The 20,875-nt window shown below is 52.5% G+C and overlaps 9 protein-coding genes across 9 annotated transcripts; 5 read left to right on the top strand and 4 right to left on the bottom strand.

Moving 5' to 3' along the window:
- Nucleotides 1–369: 369 nt before the first annotated feature.
- On the top strand, nucleotides 370–7,971 carry HMPREF1120_06939 (uncharacterized protein). The gene is made up of 2 exons (XM_009161150.1): nucleotides 370–1,668; nucleotides 1,948–7,971. Exon 2 carries the CDS (start codon nucleotides 2,092–2,094, stop codon nucleotides 3,082–3,084), a length of 993 nt encoding a protein of 330 aa, XP_009159398.1. The 5' UTR covers nucleotides 370–1,668; nucleotides 1,948–2,091; the 3' UTR covers nucleotides 3,085–7,971.
- On the bottom strand, nucleotides 3,875–7,438 carry HMPREF1120_06940 (uncharacterized protein; the record flags this gene model as incomplete). Its single annotated transcript, XM_009161151.1, has 1 exon — nucleotides 3,875–7,438. One exon carries the CDS (start codon nucleotides 7,436–7,438, stop codon nucleotides 3,875–3,877), a length of 3,564 nt encoding a protein of 1,187 aa, XP_009159399.1.
- HMPREF1120_06938 (uncharacterized protein) lies at nucleotides 7,709–9,059 on the bottom strand (the record flags this gene model as incomplete). Its single annotated transcript, XM_009161149.1, has 2 exons — nucleotides 7,709–8,758; nucleotides 8,805–9,059. 2 exons carry the CDS (start codon nucleotides 9,057–9,059, stop codon nucleotides 7,709–7,711), a joined length of 1,305 nt encoding a protein of 434 aa, XP_009159397.1.
- Nucleotides 9,060–9,306: 247 nt separating this feature from the next.
- HMPREF1120_06937 (V-type proton ATPase subunit F) lies at nucleotides 9,307–10,636 on the top strand. The gene is made up of 4 exons (XM_009161148.1): nucleotides 9,307–9,523; nucleotides 9,575–9,609; nucleotides 9,664–9,835; nucleotides 9,898–10,636. Exons 1-4 carry the CDS (start codon nucleotides 9,497–9,499, stop codon nucleotides 10,036–10,038), a joined length of 375 nt encoding a protein of 124 aa, XP_009159396.1. The 5' UTR covers nucleotides 9,307–9,496; the 3' UTR covers nucleotides 10,039–10,636.
- A 157-nt stretch (nucleotides 10,637–10,793) lies between these two features.
- HMPREF1120_06936 (NADH dehydrogenase (ubiquinone) 1 alpha subcomplex 5) lies at nucleotides 10,794–12,168 on the top strand. The gene is made up of 3 exons (XM_009161147.1): nucleotides 10,794–11,476; nucleotides 11,531–11,635; nucleotides 11,700–12,168. Exons 1-3 carry the CDS (start codon nucleotides 10,932–10,934, stop codon nucleotides 11,767–11,769), a joined length of 720 nt encoding a protein of 239 aa, XP_009159395.1. The 5' UTR covers nucleotides 10,794–10,931; the 3' UTR covers nucleotides 11,770–12,168.
- Nucleotides 12,169–12,255: 87 nt separating this feature from the next.
- Nucleotides 12,256–12,723, bottom strand: HMPREF1120_06935 (uncharacterized protein; the record flags this gene model as incomplete). The annotated part of the gene is made up of 2 exons (XM_009161146.1): nucleotides 12,256–12,466; nucleotides 12,623–12,723. 2 exons carry the CDS (start codon nucleotides 12,721–12,723, stop codon nucleotides 12,256–12,258), a joined length of 312 nt encoding a protein of 103 aa, XP_009159394.1.
- Nucleotides 12,724–13,047: 324 nt separating this feature from the next.
- Nucleotides 13,048–16,362, top strand: HMPREF1120_06934 (uncharacterized protein). Its single transcript, XM_009161145.1, has 2 exons — nucleotides 13,048–15,233; nucleotides 15,304–16,362. The coding sequence occupies exons 1-2, from the start codon at nucleotides 14,466–14,468 to the stop codon at nucleotides 16,135–16,137; spliced, it is 1,602 nt and encodes a 533-aa protein (XP_009159393.1). The 5' UTR covers nucleotides 13,048–14,465; the 3' UTR covers nucleotides 16,138–16,362.
- A 375-nt stretch (nucleotides 16,363–16,737) lies between these two features.
- Nucleotides 16,738–17,423, bottom strand: HMPREF1120_06933 (uncharacterized protein; the record flags this gene model as incomplete). Its single annotated transcript, XM_009161144.1, has 4 exons — nucleotides 16,738–16,833; nucleotides 16,893–17,103; nucleotides 17,163–17,233; nucleotides 17,292–17,423. 4 exons carry the CDS (start codon nucleotides 17,421–17,423, stop codon nucleotides 16,738–16,740), a joined length of 510 nt encoding a protein of 169 aa, XP_009159392.1.
- Nucleotides 17,424–17,820: 397 nt separating this feature from the next.
- HMPREF1120_06932 (protein disulfide-isomerase) lies at nucleotides 17,821–20,712 on the top strand. The gene is made up of 3 exons (XM_009161143.1): nucleotides 17,821–18,369; nucleotides 18,427–20,053; nucleotides 20,128–20,712. The coding sequence occupies exons 1-3, from the start codon at nucleotides 18,134–18,136 to the stop codon at nucleotides 20,464–20,466; spliced, it is 2,202 nt and encodes a 733-aa protein (XP_009159391.1). The 5' UTR covers nucleotides 17,821–18,133; the 3' UTR covers nucleotides 20,467–20,712.
- The last annotated feature ends 163 nt before the right edge of the window (nucleotides 20,713–20,875 follow it).

Below are 20,875 nucleotides of genomic sequence, written 5' to 3'. Positions count from 1 at the left end.
CACTAGAGCCAGGATACGTTTTACACCATAGCACAATTTTCACATAGCATGCAGATTATAGCATGTCTCCAGAGGCTGCACCAGAAGAAAGGATCTGACGAAATACTAAAGACTGGAATTGCCAATAAATGTCGAAGCTGGTAGAAAAAGCTTCCGGTGGCCGTTGAAGCTGTCGGCGAGTGACGGATCTGATTGGCTAGAAAGGGTCTCGGGAAACCTTCCACAATCAGAGAAATCACAGCAGCTAACAGCACTAATATCTACTAAGGTGCTAGCGAGCCTGATCACGGGACAAACTCCAAACTGTGCTACTATTGGCCAAAGTCAATTGCAACTGGCCATAGAAATTAAATCTCTCAATGTCGGCAACTTGAACCCATCAATCTATTTCTGTTCCGAGTCGGCAGCGTTGAAGAGCCTCTCGACCGTCTCTCGTATCCTGCGTACATTGGCAGCCGCCCGAAGCTGCTCCAAAGTCCTTGAGGTCTCGATCATCACGTTCTACAATCCAGGCGAACTCTGCTATTTTTGTCCGTCTGTAAACAGTGTTCGAGATTACGGGCTCGGCACCCTCGACAACCCTAGAGTCTATCACCTCTGAAGACATTTGAGAGGATCCCTGAAATTCAAATTTACGTGAACATATACCCGGACAGATATATCTATATACGCTCCCCGGACATCTCGTACACAAGTCATGGCGACGATCCAATCAATGCTGGTCCGGGCGATTTATTGCCAATACTAGTATTCAGACTACTCGGCGAAGTGCTTCATTGGTTCATTCCTTAAAGCATGTCAAACAAAGTGTTGAGATTGGCCTGCTCACGGGGAATGCCGCCTTATCCGAATACGCAGATGACCAGCTTTCGGTTGCGACAAACAAATCCACCAACAAAGTGCAGCGCCTTCAAAGACCTCAGCAACTGACACTGGAGTTCATTGACCCACAGGCAATAATAGATATGATGTATCTTTCCGTCTTGGCTATACAGTGTCAGATCCCATCTCCAACTGCATTGCCATGTGCTCTTGGGTCGCCTGACCGAAGTCTGAGCGGGGGCAGGTCTACAATGTTAAGGCAGATTCGGTGGGTGGCTGAGCATCTTCCGACCCGACTTGAGTTGATCAACAGTCGGGGCAGAGTCCAGGCAGAGTCGAGGCAGAGTCGATCTCGTGTTGGGTATAAGTACACCTCAGTCCGGCGGCTCAGCTGCATTATACAGTATGCCATCTCATCTCGTGTTGCGCGTACCACAGGTCCTTGCCGCCGCCTCTCGAGACGGCACACTCCGCGATTTCAAGGATAGGCACAGATTCCACACTGTTCTAAAGCCCTGTAGATACACCAAGACAACATCCGAGTTCAGGCACAAAGGGTCCAGCTTATGCTGAAAAGTCATCATCAGCCTGGCCTGATACGCATCAGCATCCGCAGCCGCAACCAATCCGAGCTCTGAAAACAGCACAGCACAGCCCTTTCCGAGCGCATCCGAGCCCGGGCCCAGAAGCACCCACTCCTCCGACGTCCCCGGCTGGCCTTGGGAGTAAACCGCATATTGAAGTCCGATCATCTGAGTATACAGAGGATATCCACTACATCGGCACCGTGGTCCTCAGCGGAGCTAGCGGATCAGATCACTCGTTCATTGTCTGTGCAGTTGTACTGTGAGTTTCCATAATATCATTTCTTGTGCACTCCGGATCTTTATAGTGTTCCGCTTCCACCAGAGGCATTTTCTTTCCTTTTGTCTTTCACTTTACCCCAGATTCATGGTCTCAGCCTTGCCGCATTATTGCACTGTACCGTGTAATCACCCACACAGACTTCATCATGGCATCCACCACAGACTCGGGGTCAAATTCAAACCCCGACATACTACCATCCTACAACGCACTCTTCCCAGAGGATGGAGGCCAGGCTAACACGGTCATCAACGGGCGCAGACGCTACACAACAATCACCCTCCGAGAAATCTACTATCCTAGTGGCTGCCCGTGTCATCCCAAGGAAGACCCCAAGGCCCACAAGAAGGGCAAGTGCAAACAGCAACCGCATCATCTATCGTACGATCTGATCAACGAGTCGTCATGGCCGGGCCACGCGCCGCCGACGCAGATCGTGGCCGAGCGACCGGAACGATCAGCCAGCCAGAGCAGCGAGAGGAGTTCCTCCAATCACAGCGAGTCCGGCGATTCGAGATCCTCAAGAGTACGCCCTTGGGACTTGTTTACCCGCAGAACCTCCGGCTAGGAGTGGTAGATGTCGACGACGACAAAGGAACAGACGCCACAGGGTTCGTCACCACCGAGATGAAATGGTGGAAAGTCCAATTCGTCGTGCCACCCACGTTTGAGATCTACCCTTCTTCTCACCCGGCCAACGAGGTCAAATATGGACTCGACCAGCACAAGCGCCGCCGCTCCAGCAGCGAAACCGCTCCCGCGCCGAGCCCATCTTCGGCGAAAAACGATCGATCGGAGCCTTACCCCGTCGCAAAAGTCGAGTTCCCCCACATCGACAACCTGTGGAAATTAACAGTCGACATCACGCTGTACCACATCACGCCGGCCATGCACTTCGACCCAACAGCGACAACAAGAACTGATGACGCCGCTGCAGCTGCAGCCCATAGCGATGACCTGCGGACCCGCTGGGCCATCAAACAAATCAGGTGCCTCGGGCGCCAATACTCCATGACCTGCACCCACCCCGGAGGACGAAACGGCAGCAACAGCTACATGTGGCGCAGCAGACCAAAAGCCGAAATCCTCAATTTGCCCGGCGTGGACGATGGACATCCCGCTGTGAACGGCAATCTTGTCCTCGAAGACCCCGACGGCCGCATTGTCGCCGTGTACAAACAGCGCCGCGACTTTAAGGTCATGGGGGCACTGACCATCTTTCTGGATACTTTGGAACCAACGACGACGACGGACATCGTTTCTGAGCAGGGCCAGCAGCCGTCCGGTGAGCTGGAGCCTGAGCGTTCGCCGCGTCCGACAGTCGAAGCTGTCGTGGCCAGCACCCTTGCCGTGGTCCTATTTGAGCGGATTTCATTCCGGTCGCTTGTGGGGAAGTGAGGCGATGGTGATGGGGTCCGTCATCAAAAAGCCAGCATCCATTCCATGTCGAATTGCCAAAAAGAGGGCCATGGAACTGGTGGCCATGATGAAGGGACTGTTTGTTTGTCACTGCAGGCTTTCGCATCACATCTCCCGCTCTAGTCCAAAGATGAACCTACCAACCCACCTTCACGCTAAAAACGATACCCGACTCCAACCACCTTTTCCTATCTAATGTTTCTTCCTTCCTTGCACGGCACGGTCAGTGGGAGCCCCAGAAAATCTCCTTGGAGACTACAAGACCAACACTGCATTGACCCTGTTTGTATATTCTGCCCTGCTTGAAGCAGTGTCTAGCTGCACCGCATGGCATGGCTCGGTAGTATACCAACGTACTACTATGACGATACATACAATGTACATCCAACAATGTGTGAAATATAACTGTCCGAATGCAAAGAATACTCATTCTCATTCTATTCTATCTATTACAACCAAGCTACCTATACTTGCTCTGCCATCACACCTAACAATACCTCTTTCCACCACGCACACTGGCACACACGACCACTCGTGGCCCAACATCCACCACCCCGCTGACTCTAAAGTACGTCTTGCAGCAAGGCGCAACTCCCTCAGGACCATAGCCTTAGATCTTCATTCGACCCCATCCATCCGCACCTGTATCTGCCAGGTATCTGTATCTGTCTGTTTGCTTGTTCGTTTGTCCGCAGACCACGCACGCGACAAGGCAGACAAGGCAGACAATACAATCAATACCTACCTCCCTGAGGAAGGTATGTACCTATCATCGAACAACTCCAAACCCCAAGACCTGCTTCAAAACCCACAAAGCAGCCCTGACCAGCCACCCTATGATCCCCACAACACCCAACACAACCCTGACAATCCTCATGACAAAGACGGTGACGGCCACAAAGACCATGAGATATAAGGCGCTCCGAGCACAGTCGACCACAAACCCTGTGGGGGTCTCGCCCTTTTTCTTGTTCAGCTTGAGTTTCAACTTGCCTGTTTGGGAGTAAACAAGCAGAACAGCCCAAAGGCGCCAGCCTGTACTGGTCATGATCTGGCTCATTTGCCATGCTCGCTCGAGTACGTCCCAGCCGAGTTTGGTGATGTGTGGATGGTTCTTGATCCACGTCTTGCCATTGAAAACCATTTCGCCAAAGTTGGTACTACTGTTGGCACAACTTCTTGAACCCAAAGCTCCCAATCCCAGCCCTAAACCGGGGACTTGGAACTCGAATGCTGTACTAGTTGTAGCAACGCTAGTTCCGCTGATGTTGCGGCGGCCGCCGCCGCCTTGGCCTTTAGAAGACAACCCGGAACCGGAACATGCTATTGCCAACCCTACAGGAGTGGGAGCGGGTATCCTGAGACGGGATGATGCTCCAAACGCACCTGGACTCTCGCTGGGATATGGTGGGCCGACGACTGCCGCTCCAATAACAGGCGAGCTGGAGCTTCTCTGCCTCCTGTGTTTTCTTTGTTCGGGGACCAGATTCTTGGATCTCGAAATACCAGTCGCACTGAGCGCTGCAATGAGAGCATCCGCGGAATGGCCAGCCAAATCTTCTTGAGACCGGGCTGCCGGCGTTCTCGGCTGAGCTGACAACTCAATAGGAGTCGGACCGTGCTCGATCCTCGACTGTGGGTTGATGGTGTTTGGTGACCTTCCAAGAGCTTTCTTGTCATTGCTACTACCTTTAACATCGTTGACATCATCCCAGTCGTCGATCTCGCTGGCGCTACTGGGGCTATGCACATCTGACCATATGCTCTTCGTGGGACTAGCCCTGGAGCTCGGACTCGGATGCCCCAGACACCCTTCATGACAGTCCTCGTCTTTGCAACAATCCGGACTACAGATCGTGTGGTCCCGTTCATCGACGACGTCGGTTGTTTCCGAGCGTGAACAATTCACCTGGGTCATCTGGTCACCAATCTCCTCCGGCAGTCCTGGAAGGGGACTGCCTGTTGGGTGCAGTTGCTTATAGTCCCCGCTTGCTTCGCCGTCGGCCTTCTGGTGGACGAACATAGGGGTGACACCATCCGTACTGCGAGGCTTGACGTCCACGAATCCGTGGTGACAACGGCTGCATTTCCTCAGCAGACCAAGACCGCTGGCGGGCGGTTCGGTAATGAGAGGCGCGGGCTTGGGTGCTTCGCGGCTGGGTTGCCGAAGTTTCAGAGGTGGCGGAACGAGGTCGATCTCGGGCTCTGGTGGATTGAGTCTGGGCTCGAGCTGGAGTCTTTCGTCTCTGTTCGGATCTGAATACCGTACTTCGGTGGTGTCTGCTCGGTTGGGGTTTGGTGCTATTCTCGGTACGCCGTACATGCCCTCCAGCCTTGTTGGCATTGTGGGACGAGTCATCGCCCTTGGTCTTATCCTTGGAAGAGGAATGGACATCAGGTTGTCGGTATTCATGTTCATGCCAGTGCTCATGATAGTGTCTGATGATCCGATCGGAGGCGGTCGGGGCCCCAAAGCATGACGGCCAGAACCCTGCATCCCTGACTCCGACATCAAAGGCCTCGGGCCGATCCGAAGTGGTCGTGGCATCCCTTGCCTGTTCGAAAACGTGTCTATGGCTGTGGTAGTGATACTCGATGACAGGCTGTACTCCTGTTGTTGCCTGTTTGATGGCTTTGTCGCTGGACCAGGCATTGACCTGGGCCCTTCGGCTCGCAGCCTGGGCATGCCCATCGGTGGTATTGATAGCTTCGGTGGGTTGTCGTAGACGGGTACTGGCATCATTCTTTCTCCCATGGGGAAGTCTGGCTTCTTCCTCGGTAAGGGGTACGTCGGCCTCATTGCGCGGATGTACGGGTATGCTGGGTCGCCTCCTCTGGGCCCCTGCGGTGATGCGTTCTCCATCATCGATGAGTTGCTGGTCTTCCCTCTGCTTTCCCTAATTTGCATCGGATTCACGGTCAGTTCCGGCTTCAACGGGGATGGGCCACTGTTCGTCGGCAGACATGGTAGTTCTTTTTCGACTGAAGGAAGTCCACAGATGTTTGAGGTTTTTGAACTTTGGCCGTTGGCTCCCGTTGTCGCCAGGCGTTGGCCTAAAAAAGACTCTTCGGCAGCTTTTCCTTGGTCGAGACTGATATTGGGAGATGTGCTCTGTGGTGGAAGTGTGGGCAAGTCTTTATCGACGTTGTATGGAGTCTCAATCCGCCACCTGAGAGGACCAGGAGCCGAAGAAGATCGCATATCGGCGTTGAATCTAGGCTTCTTGAGAACTGTCTCGTCGCTGTTGTTGGTGACATCCAGCCCTTGAGAGTCATCGCCCCTTGCGCTCTTCGCTGGAGGACTCCCAACGGGTTTCCGGCGGACCGTTGGTTCGTCTCTCGATTCACCAAGTGAGGTCAAGGCTGCTGCATTTTCGCTTGGAGGTCCTTGGCCGTCGGTACGCTGGGTAGGGTCGTACGTCGGACTCCTCTCCTGCGCTGCCACCCCTACAGGTGCAGTTGGCGGTCTGCCATAACCGGACCACGCCCTCTGATGCCTCGCCACTGAACTGTCACGGTTAGCAGATGACAGTCTCGGTGGCGTCCGCAGTGGACGGTATTGTCGTTCCGGCAATCCAGGTCTCCTCCCATAGGCAGCTGGGAGTAATGGTTGGTCCATATCTGAACTGACCCATTGATCCCCTCTTTGCCTCCACCGATTTTGATCTGCAGGAGCTGGTGGCCGAGATGTCTCCCCTTGGTCGAGGGAACTGCTAGCACTGTGAGAGCCGGGGGTAACAACGCCTGTTCTTGGATTTGCACCACGGGCAACGAGATAATCATCCCGATCGACCGGCTGGTGCATTTTCGAGGATAGTCCAACCGCTGGTTGGTGTCTTATGTCGTGTCTGTCCGCCGGGGCTTTGGATGGCCGGCGCTCTGTAGGTCTGCTGTGGCCGACAAAGATGGTTGTCCTTCGACTTGACTGATCCAAGGGGATGGACAGGATATCCACCCCCTCCGAAATGGTCACCGTCGGCTGGCCTCCAGAATGCTGGTGCTCACTGTCATCGGGCAGCTCGAAGATGTTACTTGGAATTTGACTTTCTTCGTATCGTCTGACAGCGTGTGATTGTGCGCGTGCCCTGGCGGCAGGTGAGGATTCACCACGAGCGTAATTTCTATGAGTTGCTGATTCTGTGATTCGATACCGGTCAAACTTCCCTGTGCTTCGTAGGTAATGCTCACGCTGGGTGCCGTCGTACTCCTGACTCCTGAGCAGGCTTTGCTGCGTATCACTGAGGCAAGAGATAGATGATGATACTATACGATCTCGTCGACGACGAGCTGAAAAAAGGGAGGTCTCGAACGACTTTGAGGTGGTGAAGGGCATTGTAGATGTAAAGGCGGTTGCTATGATATGCAAAGCATGGAAAGGGCATATACTGGTCTGTGCATAAGCGTGGTGTTGCGGACAACGCCCCACATCAACTGGTATTTTGAGATCTGGTTACTCGGACTGCCACCAAATTGAGACATGGGCTTGGACCGTGCAGTTTCCAGGAAGTCGCGACCGTGGTCGACGCTTCAGGCAGAATAGAGCCAACGGGTGGGAGCTGAAGCCATATATCAACCATTACCATCGAATTGTCTGTAACTGGACCTAGAAACGCCCGCTCTCTCGTCTATGTCTATCGGGCGTCAGGTGGCCCCATCGCTGAGATGCCGCAACGGTATTGACTCCTGCAGCAGGTACACTCATACGTTTGTCCGGGCTCGTCGACCGCTTTTCTGGACTTCCGGCCACTCTGTCCCGCGAGAAAGTGGTTGACGCACTCTTCCTAAGAGGCGACGCTGCGTGGGAATAAACACCTAGACTACCTCCGTCACTTCCAGAGGTCATTGGACGGAAATTCGGTTGCCTGATAGCATTCAAAGGCCTCACAGTAGACTGGCCCGTGGGAGCTGGCGATCTGAAGTTTGGCGTTGTCATGCGCTGGCGCAACTCTTTCGAAGCAACAACGCCATCTGGGTCTGTATACTGGGAGTAGTTTGGATTCGGATGTGTCTTAAAGCCCCGGTTGATCATCACCATTGGGGTAAACACTTCGACCTTGTTGTATTGTTCATCACGAGCGGCACTGTAAGAAGCCTGTTCGCTGAATTGCGTGCCCACGTCTCTGTAGAGGGGTTGGGTCCTGGGTCTGACGTATTTAGTGTCGTACTCATGTAGAACTTCTTTCGAGATGAATGCGGTGTCCTTGATCTGCGTTGAATAGCTGGATTGTAGGAAGGACAGCTGTAATGAAAGTAGAAAAGCCAGAAACATGGCGGTTGCGACTGTGACGCTGGGTCGAGGATCTGAACTTGTAGTAGGCAAGAAAAGCCAGTATATGAGGACGTGGCCAGGACTGAAATAGCAGAACAATCGCAAGGAAACCGGTAACGGATCCCAAACGGCCACTTCCCAGACATCACGGGATGGATCCGGGTGTGCTCTTGACTGTGCGGTATCTGTGCCCAGTATGTTCGAAAGGAATCGGAGTGGCGACGAAGAGACGGGAGAAGAATCAACTCGGACGCGTTTGGCGGAGGGGGTGCTCGGGACATTATCCACGGAGTTCTCGAACAAACGGTAATGCTTCTTGCGCCAAAAGGTGTAGACTGCATTCAACATGCATAACAGGGTCAAAAGGTGGACCACAAAGGTAGCCTGTAGTCGTTAGAATTCGACGCGACCGGCTATCATTCGACCTTACCAGCCATGCGGTCCAGGCTATCTTCGGCACATCCCCGAAGACATCGTCATATCCTTTGGTGGAAGCTTTCGAGTTTGCCCGTGCAACAAGAAAAACAAGATTCAGGGCAATGCCAATAGGTGTAGCCCACTCTTTCTCCAGCTGATCCCAGCCATTTGACTCAATCTCTTCAGAGAGCCAGAGGAGAAAATCGTAGGGATTGAGGTAGGCTTTGATCCGCTCAGACAGCGGCTGCCGGCGGACGTACTTAGGCATTTTGTGCGCGCAAAGGCCTAAGGGAGAAGGATGCAGCGGACATCTCCACTCCAAGTATGGGAGTGTTGGAGGAAGGCTGCGATGCGAGCAAGAAGATGCTGCGTGTCAAGAGTGAAGGTGGAATTTCTAGACTGGCAGTTGTTGCACTGGCAGTGGCACTTCTATGAGAGCATTGCGCAGCGGGTAAACAATGACCTGCGCCAATCAGGCATCAACCCTCGATAAGATAAGATGATGCAGTTGCGGTTCTGAGTGAAGCTGCTCAACTTGACGACACTGTCACTACTATTCAACTGCACCTTGTCGCCCGACTTTACTGTTTAATAGCTGACAGGTTTCAGACCGGCGTTTACGTGTGGTTGCTCATTGCTTTTGCCAATCGTGCTGGAAGACTTGGTTGATATCTTCCGGAGGGTTGGTTTCGCGGGGTGTTGAAGATGACTACCTCAGCAGCAGCCTACAAGGTAAACCGGCCCCGCCATTGATGGAGGACGAAGCTAATTGTGTGCAAACAGGACCGGCAATTTCTGGCTGTCATCGGAGACGAAGAGTAACTCACCCGGACTACATACATCACTGTGACGAAACTGACCACACTTGACAGTTCGGTGACCGGCCTTCTTCTCGCGGGCGTCGGCCATGTTACGGATCCCCCTGACTCGCAGAAGAACTTCCTTGTGTGCGATTCACGGACGGAGAAGGCGGAAATAGAGAAGGCCTTCAACAGTTTCACGAAAGAGCGCAAAGATATTGGCATTGTCCTCATAAACCAACATGTATGGGCATTCTTGGATTAGCAGAGGCAGTATGAAGAGGACGAGACTGATATGATATACAGATTGCCGAGCAGATTAGAGACACCGTGGACCGGTTCCGCGATCCATTTCCTGCCGTTCTCGAGATTCCCAGCAAAGACCATCCTTATGATCCAGAGAAAGATAGCGTGTTGAGGAGGGTGAGAAGGCTCTTTGGAGAATAGACCCTGTCGAGATGCATATTTCGTTTTGCTGTCTCTGGAGTCTGGGAAAGTCGGTACAGCTATGAGCTTCAGGCTATTCACTTGTGCGATTTGCTGTTTCATGAGGACGTTTCCACCCGCTTTGAGCATCAGCTGTCCAATGTGACACATTGCTGCTCATACTCAAATTGGCGCTCCGAGTATATTTTACATCACCGACTTTACCCTCAAACAAACGGGCTGCTGAAGGTCGAGAACTTCCCGAACTTTATGTTACAGCTGCAGACGGGTTGTCTCGAGACACATAAATCAATCGCCCGTTTCCATCACTGTGTCAATGGCTTAATGGTGTGGACATGAGCCAAAACCACCATATTCTGACAACCAGCAGGTACTGGAAGGGCTGCATATGCTGGATTTGATGAAGGGCCCATTGATACTGAATCGATCGCTCGCACGTGAACATTACGTTTGCTCGCAGCAAGATAGTCCTCATGGAGATAATATTGATAATTGGGACATCAAGTCGTAATCTGCTCTGGGAACTATCGAAGGCCGATGAAGTTTGTGAGAGCTTCAAGCCCCATAAGGCCATGAAGACGGGTGTAGCAATCCTCCAACTCTTACTGTAGTACTAATAATAGGTAGTGTATTGTACACTGTAGATGAGGCTGGAACTCCTCTCCACCATGCTCATAGCGAAGTAAAAGCGGCGCATGCCTATGCCAAGCCAGTGGGCGGGCGACGTAAGCAAGACATATGATTCGACGGACAGGAGCGCATTCAAGCTCCTACAACTAGAGTCAAAGAAACACTCAAGTGTAGTACAGCCGGTTGAGGATCACACGCTTCCCGTGGACCATCCTGAGAAACCCCGGTTCACGCTCCTCTCTCGATAAGCCAGACTCCCCAAGATGCGGGCCACATCACGGCTTTTTGCGACTGTGAAGTCGGCATCCAAATACCTCGAACCACACACCCCGACCGGCCTGACCGGTCTAAGCACACACCCGTCGCCTCGCCCTGCACTCATTTACACATACCGCGAAACCCTGAAGAGACTGAAAGCGCTACCCAAGACATCAGTGTACCGACAGGCAACAGAAGCGCTCACCAAACAGCGGCTGGAGGTTGTGGAGGCAGTCAAACCCGAGGGCTACGAACAATGGATGGAACGAGTGCGCAAGCAAATCGACGCCAACCCGGCCGCATACAGTAAACTCATGCACGACGACGGCACGCTGACGAGCGAAAAACTACATGTGGACAAAGTGGATGTGTGGGACGGCCAGGTGTCGAGGCAGGATTCCCTGCCTGAGGGTTCGAACAGCAAGATTCAAGCCGAGAGGAAGGCCGCTGCCATTCGAAAAGAGGTCGAGGTCGTCGACAAAGAAGACAAGGAAGGACGAGTGCCGGAAGTGGAGGATCTCGAGGTCGAGCCACCCTTGACCAGGGCCCAGTACGTTGACAAGATCTTTGGTGTAAATTGGTCCCAACTAACAGCGCCCTTTAGGGTTGAGGAAATCGAGAAGAAGATCGGTGCTGGTCTGATTGAAGAGGTTGTGCAGGTTGCAGAGGGCGAGCTTGCGCTTGTCGATGAAATGCTACGGCATAAAGTGTTCGTTGATCCCATCCCAGTGCTCTTCGTGATCTTGCTGGTCAATGCTAACTTGAATTTACAGGTGGGAAGAGCTTGAGGAACAAAGCCCGCCTGGGCAGTGGGTGTACTTTGAGCGCGGTGATAGGGTATAGATGATGTATACTTCTTCCATCAATTCACTTGGAATGGGTCACAATTTTGAGTCTGTTAACGAAACATCTGGACCCTGCTCGACTCGACGTGTTCAACGTGTGAAATGTGTTCTCGTCGGGCCATTGCACTGCCAGTGTAGTAGAATAGCCACTGATATATCACTCGCGTTTCACTTGTGCTGCCGGCATTCAGAGTCGACGCAGCAATGTATCCGGTTACTCAAATAATGAACGAGCAAAGCCACAGAAAAAACGCTCTTCGTTGATTTTATCAGGGTGGTGGCATGGATGAATGTCTCATAGCCATGTCATCGGTTCCATACCACCAAGTGTATTCTTACTTCCACGATTCGCCCACCACCCAGCTGTGGTAGTATGTATGTAAAGTCCGGTCCGCTCTGCCCAGATCTACACCTCAATGCCACGAATCTCCGGCTGTCCGGCAAACGTTCCTCCACACAATATTCCACATCTACCTCATCTTGTCTAGAACGGGTTGTCCTCGGGCGGAATTTCGCGGACGAAGTAGTCGCCAAAAACCGGAAGTTTCTGTAAGATGTCTTTGCGAACACGAGGGATATCGCCGAAGAAGAAAAGCACGAAGACGCCAGCAGCAACGCCGTAGCCGGATGCGATGGCGCTGTAGCGGAAGATCTTGCCGGGAGTCAGGCCCATGATGTTGGGAACATGTTTCGTCCTGTAAGTGAGAAATACCGCATTAGTCCCAAGCCCACACAAGGACGACACGATTGCTGGCCACAGCCACAATCTTGATGTCGTAGACTTGGCCATAGATATAGTCACAAAATAACCTCGCCGTAATAGTAACAGGGAGAAGAGCGAGTGCACATACTTTGGTCCGTAAGGTGAAACGTAGGTCTTGTATGTCGGCTGCGGCCCGTACACACGCAGCGGCGTGCGCCCGGATGACTGGAAGTATTCTTGAGACGGCATTGTGACGGGATGGCGAGTTTGCCTCTGGGCCAGACGTATAGGTTATGGTCAAAGTGGTATGGCTGGAGCTGCGCGAAGATTGTACAATATCAACTTCCTTTGTCGACGTCGACGAGCTTTGGTTTCTGGAAAGCTGTGTAAGGCGGAGTAGATGGCCGGAAGCGCAATTCGATAATCGTGTTTGCAAAGGAAGGGTCGGTTGCACCAATCATCTTCATTCTAATTGAGGTCTTATGGAACGAGGCTGAGTCACGTGCAGGCGCAGGGAAGCCTTGGGAAGGTAACCAGTTCGGGTAGGCTTTATCTGCCGTTCTTACAGGCCTCGTTTCTCGCCGACTCGGACAAGGCTGGCTGGCTTCTTTTCAACTCCCTGGAAATTGCGTTCAGAGTCGATCATACGTACTCTGGCTTAACGGATTGATCCGTGCATGAAAGACTATACTCGTCAGGAGATCATTCATCATTTTATAACGACGACGATTCCAGAAATTGGTTGACTACCGCCGCGGCTACCAAATGAAAGACTGATTACACCCATTTATTCTATTTGGGGAAAGCATGTTCAACCGTCTTAAGCACCCAGGCGCTTTCAATTTGTGCGAAAGTTGAGTCATGCTCACAACTTTTCCATTCTACCTCGCAGGCTGTAATGCGCCAGTACGGCAGCGACTTCGAACACAGAGGCTGTTGTTTTTCAACGTTGGACCAATCTAAAAAATCCTACAGAAATACCTCTCCCCGCTCGACTAACGCCTGCTGTTGGCGGGTCCTTGAGCATACCCATGTGTCTGCCATGGGTGCAAGGATCTCCAACACTGCGATCGATCGCTCTTCCTCTTCCTTCAATAGTCTTGCCGTCCGATGCATCAGGCAGCCAGCCAAAGGCGGTTGCAGATACCCGAGTCAATCATCCGTGTCAGCCTTGAGACGACGCCTAGATAAAGGTGCCGTTCGTCGTTTTGAAGGACAAATAAATGTAAGAGCAAGGCTGCCACCTTTGTGGGATAATCGGCCCACCGCGGCAGTCGAGCGGCAGCATTGCGTCTATCACAGGTAAGCAAAGACAAGCACAAGCTTGACTACCTTACGCCAGACTCGTGGTTGAATTGCCGTGACTCTTGCTGCGTGGTCGGAAATCGCCCACCTTCTCCCCAGATCTCGTTGGTGGACTAGTATGCAAAGGTGAGGCAAATTACCCCAGCTTCCCAATTCTGCAAGCGGAGAAGTGGCTTTTCTCCACTAGACCATCGATTCCGCCCTTTTCAATATTGTCTTCACCGACGAAAGTCCCACGAGGTCGACATTCTCTAACCGAGGTCGAAGCTCCTTCGCATCCAATAAGCGGCTAGATTTGCGAAAAACCAGAGACGTGGCACTGACGGGTTTGGTTGACACCAAACAAGACTGCCACATCTTCGCTGCCGGCGAGGCGATCCGCCACTTGGAACCAATGCACGTTGGCGCCTTGTCCCGTGATACATAGGCTAACAAAAGGCTTGAGCCATCGACTCTGGGGTCACTATCCGACGGGCTCTTCGGGAACCAGTCCTGAAGCACGACTGCCTTTGGCCAGAGTTCTACTAGTCATCTACCGGGACTTGACATGTTGATCCCGATAATGGCCTGGAATCGGGTTGTACCCCACAAAATACAAATACAAGAATGGATTCCATCCCATCGACGCTGCTTCGCAGCGATAGTGTGTCTTCCTTTTCTGCTCCTTCAGGCTTCTGGGTGGTGGCATGCTATTTGGACCAGCTCCTCAAGACAATCCTCCCCTGCTACTGACGTCAAACACTGGCTGCAAGATGGACGACAAAGAGATACGAGACGCGCCCATCGCAGTCGAAGACGTGACCGATCTTCACGAGTTCAAGAACGCCGAAGGATACGTGATTGATGCCAGCGACCCGGACCATGCCAACCTCAAGCGCGCCCGTGACGGCCACACCATCCTTCTGCCTCAACCGTCGTCCGATCCCCATGATCCCCTCAATTGGAGTCACTTCAAGAAACATGTCATCCTCATCATCATTTCCATGGCCGCCTTTCTGCCCGACTACGGCAGTGCCACCGGAGCGGTCACCTTGCTCCCTCAAGCCACCGTCTGGAACATGACGCCCGACCATGTCAATCACTCGCAGGTTGGCAATGTCTTCATGTTGGGTGCAGGTGGTGTTATTGTCGTCGCTCTGTCGGCTTACTTTGGCCGTCTTCCCGTGCTATTCTACTTCCTCATCCTGGCAACGGCGACTGCTATCTGGTGCGCCGCGGCCAAGACGTTTGAGTCTTTTATGGCGGCTCGGATCTTGAACGGCTTCTTCAGCACGGTTGCTCAGGGTGGAGGGTTGATGTTCATCTACGACATGTTCTATTTCCACGAAAGAGCACGGAAGATCAACATCTGGGCCGCTTTTATCATCTTGTCTCCCTACTTCGGCCCCCTCTTTGCAGCCTTTATCATCAGCACGCAGCCATGGCAGGTTCCATTCTGGGTTTACGTCGCAGAGGTAAGCAGAGCAGAGCAGTACTCCCAAATGCATATGCATAACCTTAAGTACTAACTTGCCCAAACTTCAGACGTCACTATGTCTCGTCTTGACGATCCTGTTCGTCGAAGAAACATACTACGACCGCCGGATCCCGCCATCCTCCCAACCGCCTCGGGGTAACAAGCTGACGCGCCTTCTGGGGATCTCGCAATATCGATCACGACATCTGCGCAACACGTTCGGACAAGCGGTGATGCGCCCCGTCAAAGTCATACTCAAACCGACAGTTTTCCTATCATGTTTCTACTACCTCTTGACATTTGCCTGGGTTGTGGGGATCAACACGACTCTATCCATCTTCCTCACACCATTGTACAACTTCGGCCCCAAACAAATCGGATACTTCTACTTCACGCCCGTCGTGGCCGCGCTACTAGGCGAGGTCACAGGCCACTGGCTGCACGACTACCTGGCGACGAGCTACATTCGACGGCACGACGGGCATTTCGAGCCCGAGGTGCGTCTGCGCGCCATCTGGGTGTCGACGCCCTTTATGCTCGCTGGACTGGTCGGGCTGGGCTTTTGTCTCGAAGACGGCTACCATTATATGGTCACCTCGCTGTTCTGGGGCCTCTATGTTTATGGTATTATGATCACCACCGTTGCTCTTAACGCCTACAATCTCGACTCCTACCCTGAGGCTTCGGGCGAGACTGCCGCTTGGGTCAACTTCTGCCGCACCACTGGTGGTTTTATCATTTCTTATTTTCAGGTCACTTGGGCCGAAGCTCAGGGCACGAAAACCAGCTTTGGCATCCAGGCTGGGATCTGTGCGGGTGCTTTTCTGTTCATCCTCTTCCTGCAGTTCTTTGGTAAGACGCTGCGGGTTAAGAGTGGTGCGCTGAACTTTGCGACTGCTTAAGGGGCACATGGACAGGGACGGACTACAAGTCCATGAACCGAACTTCCCCCTGTCAAATCAAGCGTGTATCTTCTGTCCAAGTCGAGTCGCTTGAAGATGGTAGATGGTCTGAAGATAACGTTCCCACCACTATTGGTACAGTCAGACGGCGCCGGTTCAAGTCGCAGCGAAGGCGAAGGAAGATACTCGTACAATATATAAGTAATGCCACATTTACAAGAGCCACCGTAGCATATTCGTAGGCAAAGGTTTGCTATGGGAGTACAATGACGAGGGCATACTAGTATGTGGAAACAGTCATGGAATTAACTGTAGAGCATGCTAAACAAGTCAATTGGAACACGCAATGCTGAAGACCGATAAGTCATCCAAGCCCCAATCCGCTCTCACTCTCGGGCCTGACTTCGTTTGTCCGATCAGAACGCCTTGACTAGCATTCGAAGGCCTCAACTCGAACCCGGACACTCATTTCACAGGTTGAACAGACATCAATGAGAAAATGGTGTCAATGCACCGCACATTGGTGGACCAACATCATTCTGAAGACCCCTTCGCATCGCATCAAATCGCATGGATTGTGCAGGACTGGGTCCCATGACATCACTGCTTCGTGAAAAAGATGGTACTTTCCATGCACGTAATCTTCTCCTTGTCCACAGTGTTGACGTCGGCAAGAACGGTGTACTTCCCCGGCGGCTAGATGGTCAAGTTTGTCAGATGTCTCTCTCCTTGTGAAGATGCCGGTTACTACTCACAACTTGCTTGGGAATGTCAACCTCCTTCTTCAACGTCATGACACCTTTATCGATTGGACAGCTCAGGTCGATCTTGGGCAGATTGTCGCAGAGATCCGCCTCTTGCTTGATGAGGGTGATCAACCCATATTTGACTTGTAGGAAGACGGTGGCACCAGGTTCGATCGTTTGCGAAAAGGTGCCGTTGGCGGTGATGGTCAATTTCTCGCCGCTGCAGTTTTTACGTCAGTTTGGCCCCGGACAGAGTGCTAGTACGCAGAGTCCACATACGGAACAGGTGGGTTGGGTGACAGGTCAACGTAGTCAATGTCGAGGATATAGTCGGCGGGGTCCGCACAGAACTGCGATACTGTAAGTATTGCGTATATAGGTATAGATGGAACGTAGTATCTGTCTCACGTTCAATGGGTTCTTTCCAGGAACAGGGAACTTGGGATCGTCCACAAGAGCATTTTGATCGGTTTTGAACAATGATCGTGCTGAGACGGCGGTAGCGGCGAAGAGAGAGACGATGAGGGCGAGGGCTTTCATGGTGACGGATTGGGAGAGTAGGTACTGTGGGTGTAGAAGGGATGTACTCTTAAAACGACGGAAACAAGTGTCTCCGGTCGTGTATGGTTGTGGTGGTCGATATCGCAGGAAGATAAGATGTTATAGGGGCAGTTGTCTGGGGAAGCGGAGGACGAGAGCAGCAAGAGTGCAGTGGCAGGTGAGGCGATAGCGGGCTTTGCAGCACGCACTGCTTCCAGGCGCTCAAGGCCCCAGGCGATGGCGCATGGTCGCAATTGCATCACCGTGTGGCAGGAGTTGCATCTGCTCCGCCGTACCAACGCTATCTGCTGCGTGATCAGCCGTACTCTGGCTCTCTATAGCAGCAAGAAATTGTGGCTGCGGCCAGACATTAGCGGTTAGTACTGGTAAGGCATGGCGCATCTGCAGCCTGGCCACCTACACGCGGATCCTGTCCCTGTCCCTGAACGCCGACTACATCGACTGGGTCTTTTTGCCATGCCATCCGCTCAATCTGGCCACTGCAAAACTTGAACATATATCCTTCTCGGGTGACCTTGGCGACAGGTGTGAATACCTCGTCAACTCGGTCCAGAAGCCGTTTTCTCTTCCGTTTCCGTGCATACGGAGCGGACACTTATCCCCCCGGGACTCTATTTTGCGACACCTTTTCGATCCTCGAGACATTTTCACGTCGCCTCGGAGCCAGCAGCGGCTGGTCAAATATCACAATGAGGCCAGCACTCCTGGCGTGGGTGCTTGCCGGCATCTGCACAATCACAAGCGCCGCCCCGCCGGGTTCGGAAAAGAAGGCTGGAACGGTCATCTCTGATGAGGCGCTCTCAGGGGAATCACCAGCCGAGGGAGGAGAGGGCACGGATTACACTGTTTTCAATGGCATCAAAGTGCCGCCGATGAAAGATATCGAGGGCGACAAGTTCGAGGAGACAACAAAAGATGGTTATTGGTAAGAAGATTGCAGTGACCTACAACCCGGATGGAACTATTACTGACTGACTCGCAGGTGGGTTAAATTCTATTCGCCATATTGTGGACATTGCAAGGCCATCGCGCCTCTTTGGCAAACGTTATATGAGTTTTATGTGACCTCAGATCCCCTTCAAGGGCGCACCAAGGGAGGCCAACCGGACCTGTCGTCGCCCAACAGCTTTCACGGCTATTACAACTTCCATTTCGCTTCGGTCAACTGTATCGCCTATGGCGATGTCTGCGCGAAATACGACATAAAAGGATGGCCTACTTTCTTGCTGTTCAAAGATGGTGAAGTCTTGGAGCGGTACAAGGGCGAGAAAACAATGGAAGCCCTCAGCAATTATGTCGAGGAGAAGTTGGAACAAATCAAGCCGGGTTCGCGTCCGAGACAGGGAGTCAAAGTGCCCAAGCCCGGTGCAAAAGGTATTGATCGTGCCGCGACGCCGGAGAAACCTCTGGCAAAGGATAAAGATACCGCCGCTGGGGTCGCTGCAGGTGAGAAGCAGAATAAGGAAGCTGCCGATGTTTCAACCGAAACAACATCGGCCATGCTGGCCTCGGAGACTGCGAAGCTGGGAAGGCCGAAGAACGCAAAGACTGGTCCTCCACCGAACCCGAAAGGAATGTCCGTTCCCTTGACTCCCGAGTCCTTTCAGAAGCTTGTCACTACGTCTCAGGATCCATGGTTTGTCAAGTTTTATGTCCCCTGGTGTTCGCACTGCCAGCATCTTGCACCTACTTGGGCAGAGATGGCCAAAGAGATGGAAGGCAAGCTCAATGTTGGAGAGGTCAACTGTGAACAATCCCCTCGACTTTGCAAAGATGCAAAGGTGTCCGCTTACCCTACCATCTACTTCTTCCGGGGTGGTGAGCGTGTCGAGTACCAGGGCCTCCGAGGACTGGGCGACCTCTTGTCCTTCGCCAATAAGGCGTTGGATAGCGATGTCAAGTACGTCGATGCTGCTGCATTTAAGGAAATGGAGGAGACAGAGGAGGTCATTTTCGTCTACTTCTTCGACGACGCGACCACCTCCGAAGACTTTGCCGCTCTGGACCGATTGACATTGAGTCTGATTGGACACGCCAAGATTGTCAAGACAGACTCTCAGATCCTGGCAAACCGATTCAAGATCTCCACATGGCCTCGACTCCTGGTTTCTCGAGATGGACGACCAACCTACTACAACGCTCTGGCGCCCAAGGACATGCGGGATTTCCGCAAGGTTCTGACCTGGATGCAATCTGTCTGGTTACCTATCGTTCCTGAATTGACCGCAGCCAACGCCAAAGAAATCATGACTGGAAAGTATGTGGTGCTGGGTATACTGTCACGAGAACGCCCAGACGAGTTTATGCAATCGAGACGCGAGTTGAAGAACGCAGCTTTGGAATGGATGGACAAGCAAACCCAGGCCTTCCAGCTCGAACGACAAGAACTCCGCGATTCCAAACAACTACGGATCGAGGAAGCCGAAGACCGCAACGACCAGCGAGCATTGCGGCAGGCAAAGAGCTTTGTTATCAGTATTACCGAGGAGAACTTCCGCAAAGGCGTCGCCTTTGCCTGGGTCGACGGCGTCTTCTGGGAGCGCTGGTTGCGGTCGACGTATGGAGTGGACATTTCCAAGGGCGAAAGGGTGATTATCAATGATGAAGATGTAAGTTTTTCTTGCGCTGTTTGCAATGCGAAGGACGATGGAATGGACACAAGCTGACCCACAATTCTCTGCAGAACCGTCGGTATTGGGACGTCACCGATTCCGGAGCATACATTATGCCTTCGCGCACTTCGATCCTCGAGACCTTGTCTCGAATCGTGGCCAATCCCCCGAAGTTGACGCCCAAGTCGACCATCGGCACCTTTGAAAACATTTTGTTCCGGATCCGCAACTTTGGCACCTACCATCCCTACTTGTCCTTTGGGGTTCTCATCCTTACTGTTGTCGCGCTCCTCTACGTCTTGAAGAACGGCACGTCGCTCAAGAAGAACTTTGGCAAGAGTGGAAGTGGGTATTTCCATCTGGATGAAAAGGAAGGGTTGTTGGGTATGACCAATGGCAAGGCTGATTGAGTTGAGACCGGGACCTTTTTCGACCATAGTTGAATGTCGGATTACTGGGCATTGGTAAAGGAATTCAACAGGGCCTAATAAGTATAGGCATGGCGGTGGCGTTTAGGGCTTGCTTATATTATTGTATGGATTGAAACACATGATGCGTGTGGCCAACTTGAGGTCGCCTCCTTGCTGTCTCGACTACCTAGGTAGTACTCGAGGTGGTGGTACTTGAAGTACAAATGGAAATATCTTTATGCATGGTTCATGATTCTCTCTTGGTTTCTCGCATATTGTCTCAACTCTGGCAGTCTAGTTTTGTCTGTTCGAACGCAATGCTTCCCGCAACTTCGAGCAGGACGTACAACTACATGTAAACTCACCTTGCGTTGCCAACTAGGATGGCAATAGATGTCCTGATACCTCG

Source organism: Exophiala dermatitidis (genome assembly GCF_000230625.1).
Source record: "Exophiala dermatitidis NIH/UT8656 unplaced genomic scaffold supercont1.6, whole genome shotgun sequence".
Taxonomy (NCBI): Eukaryota; Fungi; Ascomycota; class Eurotiomycetes; order Chaetothyriales; family Herpotrichiellaceae; genus Exophiala; species Exophiala dermatitidis.
Note: the sequence above shows the minus strand (reverse complement) of the source record. Positions and strands in the feature narration are given on the sequence as shown.

What these genes read in the sequence shown, in the direction of transcription:
- HMPREF1120_06939 (XM_009161150.1), top strand. Translation starts at nt 2,092, where the DNA reads ATGGCCGGGCCACGCGCCGCCGACGCAGATCGTGGCCGAGCGACCGGA.
- HMPREF1120_06937 (XM_009161148.1), top strand. Translation starts at nt 9,497, where the DNA reads ATGACTACCTCAGCAGCAGCCTACAAG. An exon ending in GCTGTCATCGGAGACGAAGA is followed by an intron (nt 9,610 to 9,663) that starts GTAACTCACCCG and finishes CACACTTGACAG; the next exon opens with TTCGGTGACCGGCCTTCTTC. An exon ending in TTGTCCTCATAAACCAACAT is followed by an intron (nt 9,836 to 9,897) that starts GTATGGGCATTC and finishes TATGATATACAG; the next exon opens with ATTGCCGAGCAGATTAGAGA.
- HMPREF1120_06936 (XM_009161147.1), top strand. Translation starts at nt 10,932, where the DNA reads ATGCGGGCCACATCACGGCTTTTTGCGACTGTGAAGTCGGCATCCAAA. An exon ending in CCACCCTTGACCAGGGCCCA is followed by an intron (nt 11,477 to 11,530) that starts GTACGTTGACAA and finishes AGCGCCCTTTAG; the next exon opens with GGTTGAGGAAATCGAGAAGA. An exon ending in GAAATGCTACGGCATAAAGT is followed by an intron (nt 11,636 to 11,699) that starts GTTCGTTGATCC and finishes TTGAATTTACAG; the next exon opens with GTGGGAAGAGCTTGAGGAAC.
- HMPREF1120_06934 (XM_009161145.1), top strand. Translation starts at nt 14,466, where the DNA reads ATGCTATTTGGACCAGCTCCTCAAGACAATCCTCCCCTGCTACTGACG. An exon ending in TCTGGGTTTACGTCGCAGAG is followed by an intron (nt 15,234 to 15,303) that starts GTAAGCAGAGCA and finishes CCCAAACTTCAG; the next exon opens with ACGTCACTATGTCTCGTCTT.
- HMPREF1120_06932 (XM_009161143.1), top strand. Translation starts at nt 18,134, where the DNA reads ATGAGGCCAGCACTCCTGGCGTGGGTGCTTGCCGGCATCTGCACAATC. An exon ending in ACAACAAAAGATGGTTATTG is followed by an intron (nt 18,370 to 18,426) that starts GTAAGAAGATTG and finishes ACTGACTCGCAG; the next exon opens with GTGGGTTAAATTCTATTCGC. An exon ending in TGATTATCAATGATGAAGAT is followed by an intron (nt 20,054 to 20,127) that starts GTAAGTTTTTCT and finishes AATTCTCTGCAG; the next exon opens with AACCGTCGGTATTGGGACGT.